The sequence below is a fragment of the Macaca fascicularis genome, chromosome 10, assembly GCF_037993035.2.
Source record: "Macaca fascicularis isolate 582-1 chromosome 10, T2T-MFA8v1.1".
Lineage (NCBI taxonomy): Eukaryota > Metazoa > Chordata > Mammalia > Primates > Cercopithecidae > Macaca > Macaca fascicularis.
Window position 1 is genome coordinate 93,013,300 of NC_088384.1, and position 15,877 is coordinate 93,029,176.

General features: G+C 44.6%; 1 protein-coding gene across 1 annotated transcript in view; it reads right to left on the bottom strand.

Annotated features, from left to right (window-relative positions):
* Positions 1–15,877, bottom strand: part of SAMHD1 (SAM and HD domain containing deoxynucleoside triphosphate triphosphohydrolase 1) — a 60,466-nt gene that overhangs the window by 3,921 nt on the left and 40,668 nt on the right. Inside the window, exons 12-15 of the mRNA XM_045362947.3 lie at positions 12,232–12,371; positions 10,740–10,832; positions 4,655–4,759; positions 4,037–4,174 (exon numbers count right to left, since the gene is read on the bottom strand). Coding sequence (XP_045218882.2) covers positions 4,037–4,174; positions 4,655–4,759; positions 10,740–10,832; positions 12,232–12,371 — 476 coding nt within the window. The remainder of the gene's footprint in view (positions 1–4,036; positions 4,175–4,654; positions 4,760–10,739; positions 10,833–12,231; positions 12,372–15,877) is intronic.

The window sequence follows — 15,877 nt, forward strand, 5'->3', positions numbered from 1 at the left end:
GGTTATTTCTCTCCCTACCTCCTCTGGCATGAGCGGCAGTGGCAGTGACTCTTTTGTGGTTCTAGCTTCTGCAGGTGGCCCCAGCTCCGGGACTCCCACCTGCTCCCTTGGTCTCTCCTATCCTAGAGGTGGTAGCAGCTTCCTGCTTTTGAATCACCATCCTCTGTACTCATTTAGCTCTGCCAGAACTTTTGTATCTCATCCCCCATGTTAAATTTCTTCTGTTGAACCACACTGGATCTGACTTGATAGAACCATTAAAAACAGTATTTTAAAAATTTATCATTATTATGTTTTTGAGATGGAATCTTGCTCTGTCACCCATGCTGGAGTGCAGTGGCACGATTTCAGCTCACTGCAACCTCCACCTCCAGGGTTCAAGCGATTCTCCCGCCTCAGCCTCCCAAGTAGCTGGGATTACAGGTGTGCACCACCATGGCTAATTTTTGTATTTTTAGTAAAGATGGGGTTTCACTATGTTGGCCAGGATGGTCTCGAACTCCTGATCTCAGTAAAGGCAATCATTTAGGCCAGGCGTGGTGGCTCACGCCTGTAATCCTAGCACTTTGGGAGGCCAAGGCAGGTGGATCACTTGAGGTTGGGAGTTCAAGACCAGCCTGGGCAACACGGTGAGACCCTGTCTCTACTAAAAATACAAAAATGAGCTGGGCATGGTGGTGCATGCCTGTAGTCCCAGCTACTCAGGAGGCTGAGGCAGGAGAATCACTTCAACCCAGCAGGCGGAGCTTGCAGTGAGTTGAGACCATACCACTGCACTCCAGCCTGGGCAACAAAGTGAGACTCCGTCTCAAAAAAAAGTCATTCTATTGCTGTGATACTTGTTCTTAAAGGTCTATTTCAAAATCGACAGTTTTTATTTGTCTTTAAACTCATCTCTATTTCTTTTTTTTTACTGAGATGGAGTCTTGCTCTGTCGCCCAGACTGGAGTGCTGTGGCGCAATCTCGGCTCACTGCAAGCTCTGGTTCCCGGGTTCACGCCATTCTCCTGCCTCAGCCTCCCAAGAAGCTGGGACTACAGGCGCCCGCCACCACGCCTGGCTAATTTGTATTTTTTAGTAGAGACAGGGTTTCACCATGTTAGCCAGGATGGCCTCGATCTCCTGACCTCATGATCTACCCACCGCGGCCTCCCAAAGTGCTGGGATTACAGGCGTGAGCCCCCGCACCCAGCCTCATCTCTATTTCTACCCACTTTCCTTCCTTCCTTCTTCCTTTCCTTCTTCCTTTCCCTTCCCTTCCCTTCCCTTCCCTCCCCTCCCCTCCCCTTCCCTTCCTTTTCTTCCTTTTCTTCCTTTTCTTTTCTTTCTTTTCTTTCTTTCTTTGAGACAGCATCTTGCTCTGTCAACCAGGCTGGAGTGTAGTGGTGTGATCATAGCTCACTGCAGCCTCAGACTCCTAGGCTCAAACAATCCTCCCACCTCAGCCTCCCAAAGTGCTAGGATTATAGATGTGAGCCACCATGCATATAGCCAACTTTTTTATTTCCACTCATTCTAATTTCAATTCTAGTGAATTTTATAAATGTAAACAAATATGTCACTTTCCTGCTTAAAACCCTTCAGTGCTGATGCTCCCTACTGCTCTTGGCTGACAGGACTGTGCATAAAGCCCCAGACACCTCCACATTCTATGCTCCTTCCTGAAATACACCATATTCTTTCTCATCTTCTGAATTAATCCTGTGGTGTCTATGCCTCAACCCCTCCCCTACCGCCACCTCCTGCTGCCAGCCCTTAACCCAGACGACTCCTCACTCAACCTTCAGGTCTCAGTTTATAAGCCCTTCTTTAAATCAGCTTTTCCTGACCAACTAAGACCAGCTAAATCCTCTTTGTTTTTCCTCCTCTAAGACTGTGTACTCACCCTACACCCAAAGTACTTACCATGCCCCTATAATTATTAATTTTTGGAGTAAAATTAATAATTATTATTATCCCCAACTAGATTGTTATCCCCAACCTGAATGGGATCCATGGGTTATTAGGAACTCTCTATCTTACGTACTATTCCAGGTACCTAACAAGGGCATGGCAAAATACTCACTCAGTGAGTAAATGTACCAAATTTATAGTAGTTACCATGACACAGCCAAACTTTAATAGCCTCTCTTGACTCTCTGTTTCCAGCCTCTCCAAGTTCCAGTCTACCTGCAGCTAGAGTTCTCAGTGATTTAGTTTCAGTGATTTAATTTCACAGTACCTAGGAGAGACATACAGCTGACCCTCTGCATCCATGGGCAGATTCAACCAACTGTAGATAGAAAATGTGAGGGGGGGAGAAATGGATGCCTGTGTCTATACTAAGCATGTACAGAGTTTCTTCTTGTCATGATTCCCTAAACAATACAGTATTAACAACTATTTACATAGGATTTACACTGTAGTAGGTTTTATAAGTAATCTAGAGATATTTAAAGTATAAAAGAGGATATGCATAGGTCATATGCAATCACTACACCATTTTATATAAGGGACTTGAGCTTCCGTGGATTTTTCTATCTGTGGGGTCTGTGGGGGTCCTGGAGCCAGTTCCCCACAGATGCCAAGGGACAATTCTACTCTTATTCCCTCGGGTTTCACTCTAGTTGGAGCAGACACACATTCAGGCAGATCCTACAGAGCATGGCAACTCTTGAATGTGCTCGGTGATCCCTTCCCCACTGTATGGAGAAAAGAATCTCCCAGCCAATTATCCAAGGTTCTCCATAATCCAGTCCACTCTTCCCATTTAACCTCTCCACACTTAACAGTAAGAATTTTCTGGCTGGGCATGGCGGCTTCCACCTGTAATCCCAGCACTTTGGGGGGCCGAGGTGGGCGGATCACAAGGTCAGGAGATCGAGACCATCCTGGCTAACATAATGAAACCCTGTCTCTACTAAAATTCAAAAATTTAGCCAGGCATTGTGGCACGTGCCTACTTGGGAGGCTGAGGCAGGGGAATCGCTTGAACCCGGGAGGCAGAGGTTGCAGTAAGTGCAGTTGTCACTGCAGCCTGGGTGACAAAGCAAGACTCCATCCCAAAAAAATGAATGAATTAATTAATTAAAAAAAAATAATTTTCTACCCTGGACAGACAGGTCTCCTCATGGTCCCCTAAATACTCTCAGCTCATTCCAGCTTCATGCCTTTGTTTATGCTCCTCCCATTGCCAAATATACCCTTCATTCTCCCTGCTGCTCATCCAAAAAACCCTGCCTTCTAGATCTAGCAGATCCCGCCCCTTCACCAGGCTTCTCCCAGAGATCTCCCAACTCTCTGAATCCTCAGAGATCTTGCCTGGGTCATGCCGTGTGGCACTTGATAAAGCACCGACATCCTGAGCTATGTTTTCATGTCTCACCCTATACTTTGTTCCCTTTAGCACCTGACACACAGGGAGGTGTGAGGGAGAGTTCCAGACTAGGCAGTAAAGCACTGTTTCCCTGCTTGCCAATTATATTCATTCATTCAGTCAATAAATGCCAACTGGCCACATTGTCTGCGCAGACACCTACTATGTGTAGGTCAGTAAGAGACAATTTTAACAACATTCTCTACAGGGTTGGCAACTGTGGCTTGGCTCCTCTTCCCTCTACTCTCATTCTTGATCATTTAAATAGTTAACTAATACACAGAAGTAACCAGGTTTAGAAACATGAAGTCTATTATCAATTGTATGTTAAACAAGTTAACTACTCAGCTTTGGTAACCTCTGAAAGATGGAGACACTGAACAACTTTCCAGGGCCACTGGTGAACAACATTAGAAAGCATTATTTACATGTTCACATTTTTATCTTTTATTATTAGGACAATAATGCTAAACAGTATCCATTCCCAGCTCCTGTAGGAAGAAATCACTGGCTGACACAGATTCAGACATTTTAAAAGGAAAGAAAGTGAAAGACCTTATTTTCAAAACCATAACCAAGTGACTACAACTTAAATGAGAACTTTTCAGCAGATAGAATTATTTTTGGTTTTTACTTAAAAATAAAAAATTGTGCAAAGTTTGTGAGTAACAGGCCACCTACCTGAGGCTTGGTGAAATTTCTGTCTGCGCACCACTGAACAAAATGTTGTTTTGCGGCATACAAACTCTTTCTGTCCATCTTCTTACAATATACTCGAATCAGCTGCTCTGCAAATTTCTCTGGCAGAAGTCGTGAAACCTTTTTAAAATGAAGAGATTTCACTATCACCTTGAATTCACACATTGGAGATACTAGCTGGTCCCTAGGCTCCTAACTATTTCTTTTTTTTCGAGACAAGGTCTCCCTGTCATCCAGGCTGGAGTGCAGTGGCACAATCACAGCTCACCGAGGCCTTGACCTCCCAGGCTGAAGCAATCCTCCCACCTCAGCCTCCTAAGTAGCTGGAACTATAGGCATTAGCTACCATGCCTAAGTTTTTTATTTTTTATAGAGATGGGGTCTCGCTTTGTTGGCCAGGCTGATCTTAAGCTCTCGGTCTCAAGTGATCCTCCCGCTTCAGCCTCCCAAAGCACTGGGATTACAGGTATGAGCTACTGTGCCAGGCCCACTTTAATTGTAAAGATACGCCTTAAAACCTAATTTGCATATAAAATGCTAATTTACCATAAAGATTTGCTACATGCCATTACAGTATATTTGTTTTGCCTAAGTAGTTACCTGGTTTTTCGTAATCCTGATTGGTGTGTTGGGGTCAGTCTTACAATAGAAGCTAACATGATCAATTGGATTATTTTCTTGCATTCCATAATCCATGTTGATAACCTAAATAAAAGCAATACATAAGTAATCATATAGCAACCAGGAGAACTGAATTCAGGGCTGTAGGAGCATAACAAGAAATGGAACAGAGGCTGGGCACGGTGGCTCAGGCCTGTAATCCCAGCATTTTGGGAGGCCAAGGCAGGTAAATCATGAGGTCAGGAGTTCAAGACCAGCCTGGCCAACATACTGAAACCCCCGTCTCTACTAAAAATACAAAAATTAACTGGGCATGGTGGCATGCGCCTGTAACCCCAGTTACTCGGGAGACTGAGGCAGGAGAATTGCTTGAACCTGGGAGGTGGAGGTTGCAGTGAGCTGAGATCGCACCACTGCACTCCAGCCTGGCAACAGAGTGAGACTGTGTCCCCCCACCCCCCCCAAAAAAAAAAGAAAAGAAAAAGAAATAGAACAGAGCCTTCTGGGGATTCGGAAGTAAGAATGTTGATAAGGTGACTCATGATGGAATAAAAATAACTGGTTCATGACCACTCTTAGGGATTTGGTATTGAAATCTGGGGAAGAATGGGAAATGTACTTGTGTGTTCAATCTAAGTATGGTGTAAACTCAATCCCTGCTATGTGACAGATACAGGTAGACACTAGAGGTACAACAAGGACACTTTAAAATAAAATCCCAGACCGAACGCAGTAGCTCACTTGAGACCAGGAGTTCGAGACTACCCTGGTCAACATGGTGAAACACTGTCTCTACCAAAAATACAAAACAAAACAAAATTAGCCAGATATGGTGTTATGTACCTGTGGTCCAAGCTACTTGGGAGGCTGAGGCACAAGAATTGCTTGAACCTGGCAGGCGGAGGTTGCAGTGAGTTGAGATTGTGCCACTGCACTCCAGCCTAGGCAACAGAGCGAGATTCTGCCTCCAAAAATAAATCAGTAAAGAAAATTCTAGCCCCCACAAACCAGGCAGCCCTAGATTAAAGTTCAACAAATAATTATAAAAGTATGCAACCACAGTTGAAAAGCAAAGAGTGCTTTGAAATGTTCTAACAGGGTACCTGATGTAGCCTAGGGTGCCCGGACAATGACTGAAAACATTTTCCTGGGAAAGTGACTTTACTAAGTGAGCAAGAAACAAACAGGCTTAGGTGGGAAGAAAAAGAATTGCAGGCAGAAGAAAAAGAATTGCAGGCAGAAGAAACAGCTCAGAGGCAGAGAGTACTGAAACTATCTCCCGGATTTAGCAACTCTGAAGTCACTGGAGATCCTGGAGAGAGTATAGTGATGGCAACAGAGAAAAAGATTCCAGAGAAAATGAGAAACAGAAATGTAAGAGGCGTGATGGCTCATGCCTGTAATCCCAGCACTTTGGGAGGTCGACGCGAGCGGATCACAAGGTCAGGAGATCAAGACCAGCCTGGCCAATATCGTGAAACCCCATCTCAACTGAAAATACAAAAATTAGCTGGATGTGGTGGCAGGCACCTGTAGTCCTGGCTACTCAGGAGGCTGAGGCAGGAGAATTGCTTGAACCCAGGAGGTGGAGGTTGTAGTGAGCCAAGATCGGGCCACTGCACTCCAGCCTGGGCGACACAGTGAGACTCTGCCTCAAAAAAAAAAAAAAAAAAAAAAAGTAAGAGAAGGCAACTCTTAGAAGTTTGGCTGTTCAGAGGAGGCAAGACGTTAAAGAAAACAAAATTACAGCTAGATAGGAGGAGTAAGTTCTAGGGTTCTATAGTTCTGTAGGATGACTACGACTATAGTTAACAGTAATTTCCTTTGTTTTGACATAGAGCCTTGCTCTGTTGCTCTGACTGGACTACAGTGGCACAATCTCGGCACACTGCAACCTCCGCCTCCTGGGTTCAAGTGATTCTCCTGCCTCAGCCTCCTAAGTAGCTGGGATTACAGGCATGCACCACCACACCCAGCTAAGTTTTGTATTTTTAGTAGAGATGGGGTTTCACCATGTTGACCAGGCTGGTCTCAAACTCCTGGCCTCAAGTGATTCACCCGCCTCGGCCTCCCAAAGTGCTGTGATTACAGGCATGAGCCACCATGGCCGGCCTAGTTAACAGTAATCTATTACACAGTTTTTTTGTTATCTTTGATATGGAGTCTCTCTGTCGCCAGGTTGGAATGCAGTGGCTTGATCTCGGCTCACTGCAACCTCCGCCTCCCAGGTTCAAGCAATTTTCCTGCCTCAGCCTCCCAAGTAGCTGGGACAACAGGCGCATGCCATCACACCTGGCTAATTTTTTTTATTTTATTTTAGTAGAGACAGGGTTCCACCATGTTGGCCAGGATGGTCTCGATCTCCTGACCTCGTGATCCACCTGCCTCGGCCTCCCAAAGTGCTGGGATTACAGGCATGAGCCACTGTGCCCGGCTTATTACATAGTTTTAAATAGCTTGAAGGAAAATATTAAATGTCCCCAACACAGAGAAATGATAAATGTTTTAGATGATGCATATGCTAACTGCCCTGATCTGATCATCAGACATTTATATACACTATGTACCCCATAAAAATGGGACAGTTATCATTTGTCAGTTTAAAAAATACATAAAATAAAAACATAGAGGAAAAAAAAGACAGCAAGAAAGAAGTACCTGGAGAGGAATTTGGTACCTTAGAAAGGTAAGGGAAGATGAGTCTGACCCTGAAAAAGAGGAGAGGGGTGAAGAGCGGTGTGGTGTTCATGATTTTCTTGAGACAGGCTCTTGGTATGTCGCCTAGGCTAGAGTGCAATGGTGCGATATCAGCTCACTGCAACCTCCACCTCCTGGGCTCAAGCGATCTTCCCACCTTGGCCTCCTGAGTAGCTGGGACTATAGGCATGCACCACCACACCTGGATAATTTTTGTGTTTTTGGTACAGATGGGGTTTTGCTGCAGCAAGCCATGATCATGCCACTGCACTTCAGCCTGGGACACAGACAGAGACCCTGTTTCAAAATAAACAAAAGTTTAAACTAACATTGGTTGGGTGCAGTGGCCATGCCTATAATCTCAGCACTTTAGGAGGCTAAGGCAGCAAGATTGCTTGAGGCCAGGAGTTTGAGACCAGCCTGGGCAACAGAGTGAGACCCTATCTATACAAAAAATTTAAAAATTAGCTGGGCATGGTGGCATGTATCTGTTGTCCTAGCTACTCAGGAGGCTGAGGTGGGAGGATCGCTCGAGCCCAGGAGTTTGAGGTTATAATGAGCTGTGACTACATCACTGCACTCCAGCCTGGGCAACAGAGCAAGACCCTGTCTCTAAAAAATAAACAAATAACACTAAATACAATAAAAAATGAAGTTATTCAGTTACAGCAACCACATTTCAGGTACTCAACACCCGCATGCAGCTAGTGGCTATGAAAAGGGACAGCACTGACCAAGAATATCTCTGTCACTGCAGAAAGTTCTATGGGACAACACTTCTCTAGAACACAAGTAGAATTACCCTAAGCCCTTGACAAGAACAAAGCTGTTTCCCCAGTATACAAATGGGAATACTGAATACAGTTGCAGATGGAGGCAGGCTTGTTTCTTTGGTGAGAAAGGTGTAAGGACTTGCTACCTAATGGCCTATAGTTTATCTTGGAAATAAGAGTCAAAGGTTGGGTTATTCATGAGGGTGAATATAGCTGGAGGTGGGAAGCATGGTTGGAGTTCTGAGAGGAGGGAGGACAGTTTGAAATGATGATGATTATTATTAGTAGTATTACTTTTTGAGATGGGAGTCTTGCTCTATTGCCCAGGCTGGAGTGCAGTGGCAGGATCTTGGCAGGATCACTGCAACCTCCGCCTCCCAGGTTCAAGTGATTCTCCTGCCTCAGCCTCCTTGAGTAGCTGAGATTATAGGCACCCACCACCATCCCTGGCTAATTTTTTTTTTTTTTTTTTTTTTTTGAGACGGAGTCTTGCTGTGTCTCCCAGGCTGGAGTGCAGTGGCGTGATCTCAGCTCACTGCAAGCTCCGCCTCCCGGGTTCACGCCATTCTCCCGCCTCAGCCTCCCAAGTAGCTGGGACTACAGGTGCCCGCCACCACGCCCGGCTAGTTTTTTGTATTTTTAGTAGAGACGGGGTTTCACCATGTTAGCCAGGATAGTCTCAATCTCCTGACCTCGTGATCCACCCGCCTCGGCCTCCCAAAGTGCTGGGATTACAGGCTTGAGCCACCGCACCCGGCCTTAATTTTTGTATTTTTAGTAGAGATGGGGTTTTGCCATGTTGGCCAGGCTGGTCTCGAACTCCTGACCTCAGGTGATCTGCCCGCCTCAGCCTCCCAAAGTGCTGGGATTGCAGGTGTGAGCCACCGTGCCTGGCCTGAAATGATTATTAGAGACTGGGAGAATCACACTAAGCCTGCCAGAAGGCCCAGCTTAGTTTCGTGACCGGGAATTTATAGATATGCCTGTACGGTGATGGTATCCAGGAGCATTTATGTGTCCAGGTATAGGTGTGGAGATGTTTAGATTTGATTCATCTAGGTTGTATGGCCTTCTGCTAGGTAGATGCAAAGAAGGAAAAGAGAGTTGAGGGTAACTGCAGAAAAATGAGTGAATTACTGTATCACAATATCCAAGATACTTTTTTTTTTTTTTTTTTTTTTTGAGATGGAGTCTCACTCTGTCGCCCAAGCTGGAGTGCAGTGGTGTGATCTCAGCTCACTGCAACCTCTGCCTCCTGGGTTCAAGCGATTCTCCTGCCTCAGCTTCTCAAGTAACTGGGATTACAGGCATGGGCCACCACGCCTGGCTAATTTTTTGTATTTTTAGTAGAGATGGGGTTTCGCCGTGTTGGCCAGGCTGGTCTCGAACTCCTGACTTCAAGTGATTCACCCTCCTTGGCCTCCCAAGGTGCTGGGATTATAGGCGTGAGCCATTGCACCCGGCCTACATGTGGAGAGAAATGAAGATAAAAGGCCACTGACAAGCTCGAAGAAAGTGAGGACACAATAAACTGGAGGGCCCGATGAGCTAGGAAAACGTGGATGAGGAGGAAAGCGGTTTGTGGACAGAGAAAAGTATGTTTAAACTAGTGATTTTACAGGGAGGGCAGTTTTGAATGATGATAAGGTCCAGGGTGTAATCTGCTGAGACTATTGGCCTGAGGTGCAGTGCTGTCTAGCTCTGTCACCCAGGCTGGAGTGCAGTGGCGTGGTATCGGCTCACTGCAACCTCCGCCTCCCAGGTTCAAGTGATTCTCCTGCCTCAGCCTCCTGAGTAGCTGGGACTACAGACACATACCACCACACCCAGCTAATTTTTGTATTTTTAGTAGCAATGGGGGTTTCACCATGTTGGCCAGGATGGTCTCAATCTCCTGACTTTGTGATCAACCTGCCTCAGCTTCCCGAAGTGCTAGGATTACAGTCATGAGCCACTGTGCCCAGCTCTTTTTTTTTTTTTCTTTTTCTTTTGGAGACAGAGTCTTACTCTGCTGCTCAGGCTGGAGTGCAGTGGCGTGATCTCGGCTTGCTGCAATCTCTGCCTCCCGGGTTCAAGCAATCCTCCTGCCTCAGCCTCCCGAGTAGCTGGGACAATAGGCGCGAGCCACCAAACCCGGCTAATTTTTTTGTATTTTCACTAGAAATGGGGTTTTGCCTTGTTGGCCAGGCTGGCTTCGAACTCCTGACTCAGGTGATCCACCCACCTTGGCCTCCCAAAGTGCTGGGATTATAGGCGTGAGCCACAGTGCCTGGCCCTACAACTTTTTCCTCTGTGTTTGTATGCAGGCAACAACAACAAAAAATTAAAATGTGTTACTTGTGTAATTAAAAAATTTTAATATAGACAATGTAATCACATGACCACAACTATACTAAAAATAATGGCAAAATATCATAAATAAAATGTTTTTGTGGTTAATAATATTGGTTCTCTTTATAAGGGCACATATGACTTCCTTTTATCTTTCTGCGTTTTTCTAAGTAATTATAATGAACACGTACTACTTTTATAATGGTGAGTGCTTTATCTTTAAAAAATTATTCACTCAGTTTATTACTGGACTAATTACTTACATCCACTATAAAATCTTCAGCCTCCAGTTTTACTTCCAGCAATTCTCTGGGTTTAGCAGCGGCAACCTCTTTTGGAAGAGATTCATAGTCCTCCTAGAAAACACAAGACTCCCCATGTTGGAATCCATTTTTCCTCATTAAGCCTTTATGCCACAAACAGGTTCTCTTTAAGAAAATGGCACCTAACTAAGAAAAATGATTAGAGATATCCTTAACAAATATAGCTCCTACCAATATCACCCGTTAAACAAATAGAGCAATTTTTATAAAAAATTGTAAAAAGTGGCCAGGCATAGTGGCTCACGCCTATAATCCAAGCACTTTGGGAGGCCGAGGTGGGCGGCTCATGAGGTCAGGAGTTCAAGACCAGCCTGACCAATATGGTGGAACCCCGTCTCTACTAAAAATACAAAAATTAGCTGGGCGTGGTGGCGGGTGCCTATAATCCCAGCTACTCGGGAGGCTGAGGCAGGAGAATTGCTTGAACCCAGGAGGTGGAGGGTACAGTGAGCTGAGATCACGCCACTGCACTCTAGCCTGGGTGACAAAGTGAGACTGTCAAAAAAAAAAAAAAAAAAAAAAGGCCGGGCGCGGTGGCTCACGCCTGTAATCCCAGCACTTTGGGAGGCCGAGGCGGGCGGATCACAAGGTCAGGAGATCGAGACCACGGTGAAACCCTGTCTCTACTAAAAATACAAAAAATTAGCCGGGCGCGGTTGTGGGCGCCTGTAGTCCCAGCTACTCGGGAGGCTGAGGCAGGAGAATGGCGTGAACCCGGGAGGCGGAGCTTGCAGTGAGCCGAGATCGCGCCACTGCACTCTAGCCTGGGCGACAGAGCGAGACTCCGTCTCAAAAAAAAAAAAAAAAAAAAATTCACATTTTGAAAAAAAAAAAAAAGTGGCATTAACCTATTAGTACAACAAGAGGAAGTACAACCCAAGAAATTATTGAGGTAGGATGTGGTTATAAGTATGACTTGTGTTATAGCTTTCTGGCAAAGAGAAAACTCTTCAACAAGTAGGAGGTGAAAATAGATATTTGAGTTAAAGAAGACAGGTGTGTGCCATCTGGGAGACTGATATCCTGTGAAGGAACCAAGTCATTACAACAGGTCACCACAGCCTCAATGAAGCCCATGCAGGCACTTTCTTTGGAGGTCCCTTTCCCTTATATTCATTTTCCCATGCTTGAATCTAGCCAAAATTAGAGACCCACTCTCACTTCCTGGATGAGAGCAAAGATTTGGAGTTAAGTTAGACCTGGCTTTTGAATCCTGGCTAAATATGCTTTCATGAGCAAGTTATTTAATCTCAGTGAAGCCTCAGTTTCTCTATCTGTAAAACAGGCCTAAGACCCCTGCACTGCTGTAAAGATTAAATGAGAGTAAATGTAAAGCACTTAGTACAGAGTCATAGTATCATGATAGGTTAGTGGTTTCCTCTTGGAGGACAGAGGTAACCTTTCACTAATGGAAAGATGCCTGATAACTCACCTTTTTAATCTTTACTTGTTCCGTTGGCTGGGTCTCACCCACATACTTGAATAGATTACGGTATTCAATTTGTTTTAAAATCTCTCGTGCGTCTTTCAATTTGGGATCAGTAGAGTATAAAATCTCCAGAAAAATGTTATCTGCCAATTTGATGACATTTCAGTTACATTAAAATAAAAACACAGAGTTAAAGAATTACATAGTGCTATTCTACTGAAATGATCTTAACAGGCAGGTACATTATTATTTTGGCAATATGAGAAAAATTTTTAAAATATTTAAGTGAAAAAAACCTTTTAAAACTGTTCCAGTTGACCAGTCACAGTGGCTCATGCCTGCAATCCCAGCACTTTGAGAGGCCGAGGTGGGCGGATCACTTGAGGTCAGGAGTTCGAGACCAGCCTGTCCAACATGGTGAAACCCCGTCTCTACTAACAATACAAAAAAAATTAGCTGGGTGTGGTGGCAGGCACCTGTAATCCCAGCTACTCAGGAGGCTGAGGCAGGAGAATTGCTTGAGCCTGGAAAGTGGAGGTTGCAGTGAGCCAAGATTGCGCCATTGTACTCAAGCGTGGGCAACAAGAGTGAGACTCTGTCTCAAAAATAAAAGTTCCTGTCAATGACTTGGATTTAATTCCAGGTAATCTGGAGAGTGGGGAAGGATAGAGAGAAATAAGACTGCATTGGAGTTGATGACTGCTGAGCTGGGTGATGGGTACATAAAGGTGTATGGATTTATTGTTGACATGTTTTATTTTGTCTTTAAAAGAGAATGGTGGCTAGGCACTGTGGCTCACATCTGTGATCTCAGCAATTTGGGAGGCCAAGGCAGGTGGATCACCTGAGGTCAGGAGCTCGAGACCAGCCTGACCAACATGGCAAAACCCTGCCTCTACCAAAAATGCAAAAATTAGCTGGGCATGGCGGCGCATGCCTGTGGTCCCAACTACTCAGGAGGCAGAGGCAGGAGAATTGCTTGAACCCTGGGGGTGGAGGTTGCAGTGAGCCGAGATGGCACCACTGCACTCCCACCTGGGTGACAGAGTGACACTATCTTAAAAAAAAAAAAAAAAAAAAAAAAAAAAAAAGAGAACGGTCCTGAAATATTTACAAGCAAAATTATGTCTAGGATCTGCTTCAAAATAGTCCAGTGTTTGACATGAGTGGGTAGATGAGGAGATGAGGCAAAACTGCCATGTATTGATAACTGTTGAAGCTAAGTGACAGGTACATGGCTTTGTAAATTTCTATAATAATAAAACAACGATTTTTTAAGTGTCCCATTTGATGATGAGAGTAGAAGAAATGTTTTTCCTTTCTTTCATTTTCTCCCAATTTTTATTTTGAAAAATTTCAAAATAAAATATCCTTCACTTAAATTCAACAATTGTTAATGTTTTTCTGCATGCACTTTCTCCATATATATATCCCGGTGCAATTTTTTTTTTTTTTTTTTTGAGACAGAGTCTTGCTTTGTCACCTAGGCTGGCATGCAGTGGTGTGATCTTGGCTCACTGCAACCTCTGCCTCCCAGGTTCAAGTGATTCTCTTGCCCCAGCCTCCTGAGTAGCTGGGACTACAGGTGTGTGCCACCATGCCCAGCTAATTTCTGTATTTTCAGTAGAGATTGGGTTTTGCCACGGTGGTCATACTGGTCTCAAACTCCTGGCCTCAAGTGATCCACCCGCCTCAGCCTCCCAAAGTGCTGGGATTCCAGGTGTGAGCCACTTCACCTGACCTTTTTCTTTGTTTTTTTTCTTCTTTTTAAGGTCAGGTTCTGTGGCCTAGGCTGTAGTGGTGTGATCATAGTTCACTGCAGCATCAAAGTCCTGTGCTCAAGGCATCCTCCTGCCTTAGCCCTTGAGTAGCTGGGACTACAGATGTGTACCACCATGCCTGGCTAGATTTTTTTTTTGTTTTTTTTTTTCTTTGAGACAGGGTCTCGCTGTGTCATCAGGCTGGAGTGAAGTGGCATATGATTATGGCTCACTGCATTCTTGACCTCCTGGGCTCAGGCAATCCTCCTGCCTCAGCCTCCTGAGTAACTGGGACTACAGGCACATGCCACCATGCCCAGCTAAATCAAAAGCTAGTTTAAATGTAAACATAATTTGAAAAAATTAATCTTCCTGCCTCAGTCTCCTGAACAGCTGGGACTAAAGACACATGCCACTACACCTGGATAAAGATGATTTTTTTTTTTTTTTGAGACAGAATCTCACCCTGTTGCCCAGGCTGGAGTGCAATGGTGCGATCTCGGCTCACTGCAACCTCCCCCCCCGGGTTCAAATGATTCTCCTGTCTCAGCCTCCGGAGTAGCTGGGATTACAGGCACCAGGCTGGTCTCGAACTCCTGACCTCATATTCGCCCGCTTTGGCCTCCCAAAATGCCGGGATTACAGGCGTGAGCCACCGTGCCCGGCTGACTTTTTAAAATGTGGCATCACTTGCATTATTATGAATGAAAATTAAAAGTATCCTCAACTTGTTCAATTTTTTTTTCTTTTTACTTTTATGTTATTTATTTATTTATTTATTTCATGTTTGAGATGGAATCTCGCTCTGTCATCCAGGCTGGAATGCAGTGGTGCAACCTTGGCTTACTCCAACCTCTGCCTCCTGGGTTCAAGTGATTCTCGTGCCTCAGTCTCTGAGTAGCTGCGACTATAGGCACCCGCCACCACGCCAAGCTAATACTTTGTATTTTTAGTAGAGACAGGGTTTCACCATGTTGGAAAGGCTGGTCTTGAACTCCTGACCTCAAGTGATCCGCCTGCCTCAGCCTCCCAAAGTGTTGGGATTATAGGCATGAGTCACCCTGCCTAGCCTTACATATATATTTTTAAAGAACAATGTATATAGTTCTTGTAAGTTAATTTTTTATTTTTTTCTCTATTATTATTATTATTTGATACAGGGTCTTGCTCTGTTACCCAGGCTGGACTGCAGTGATGCAGTCTTGGCTCACTGCAACCCCCACCTCCTGGGCTCCAATGATTCTCCAACCTCAGCGTCCTGAGTAGCTGGGACTACAGGCATGTACCATCATGGCTAATTTTTAAATTTTTTATAGAAACAGGGTTTCAGCATGTTGCCCAGGCTGATCTCAAACTCCTGGGCTCAAGCGATCCATCTGCCTTGGTCTCCTAGAGTGCTGGGATTATAGGCATGAGCCACCTTGTCTGGCCTATTATGTATTTTTGATTGAATTTACTGAAAGGTAATGTGAAGTCTGTCAAGTTGAATAATAAAAATTTGGGCTTGTATTTTACGTGCCTTTTCCCCCCATTTCGTTTTTCTAGTAATTCATTTTTATCATACTTTACAGAAATAACAATCTGCATGGGGTTGGTAATTTAAAAAACTGGTTCTTCAAAGACAGTTTAGGTTTCATTTTGTCAGTGTGCAGCAAATAGAATCCAGCTGCCATAGAAGTAGCACTCTAGGCAGGAAGCTATGGTAGAGTGATTTGGCTGTGTCTTAGGTCACTTAGCTTCTGTTGCTTTTCTCCATTTTCAGAGCCTCCAACCTTTCCACGGATTCTGTAAGCTATGTGATTGCTTTCCAATTTTATTTTTATTTTTTGTTTATTTATTTATTTATTTTTGAGACAGAGTCTTGCTCTGTTGCCCAGGCTGGAGTGCAG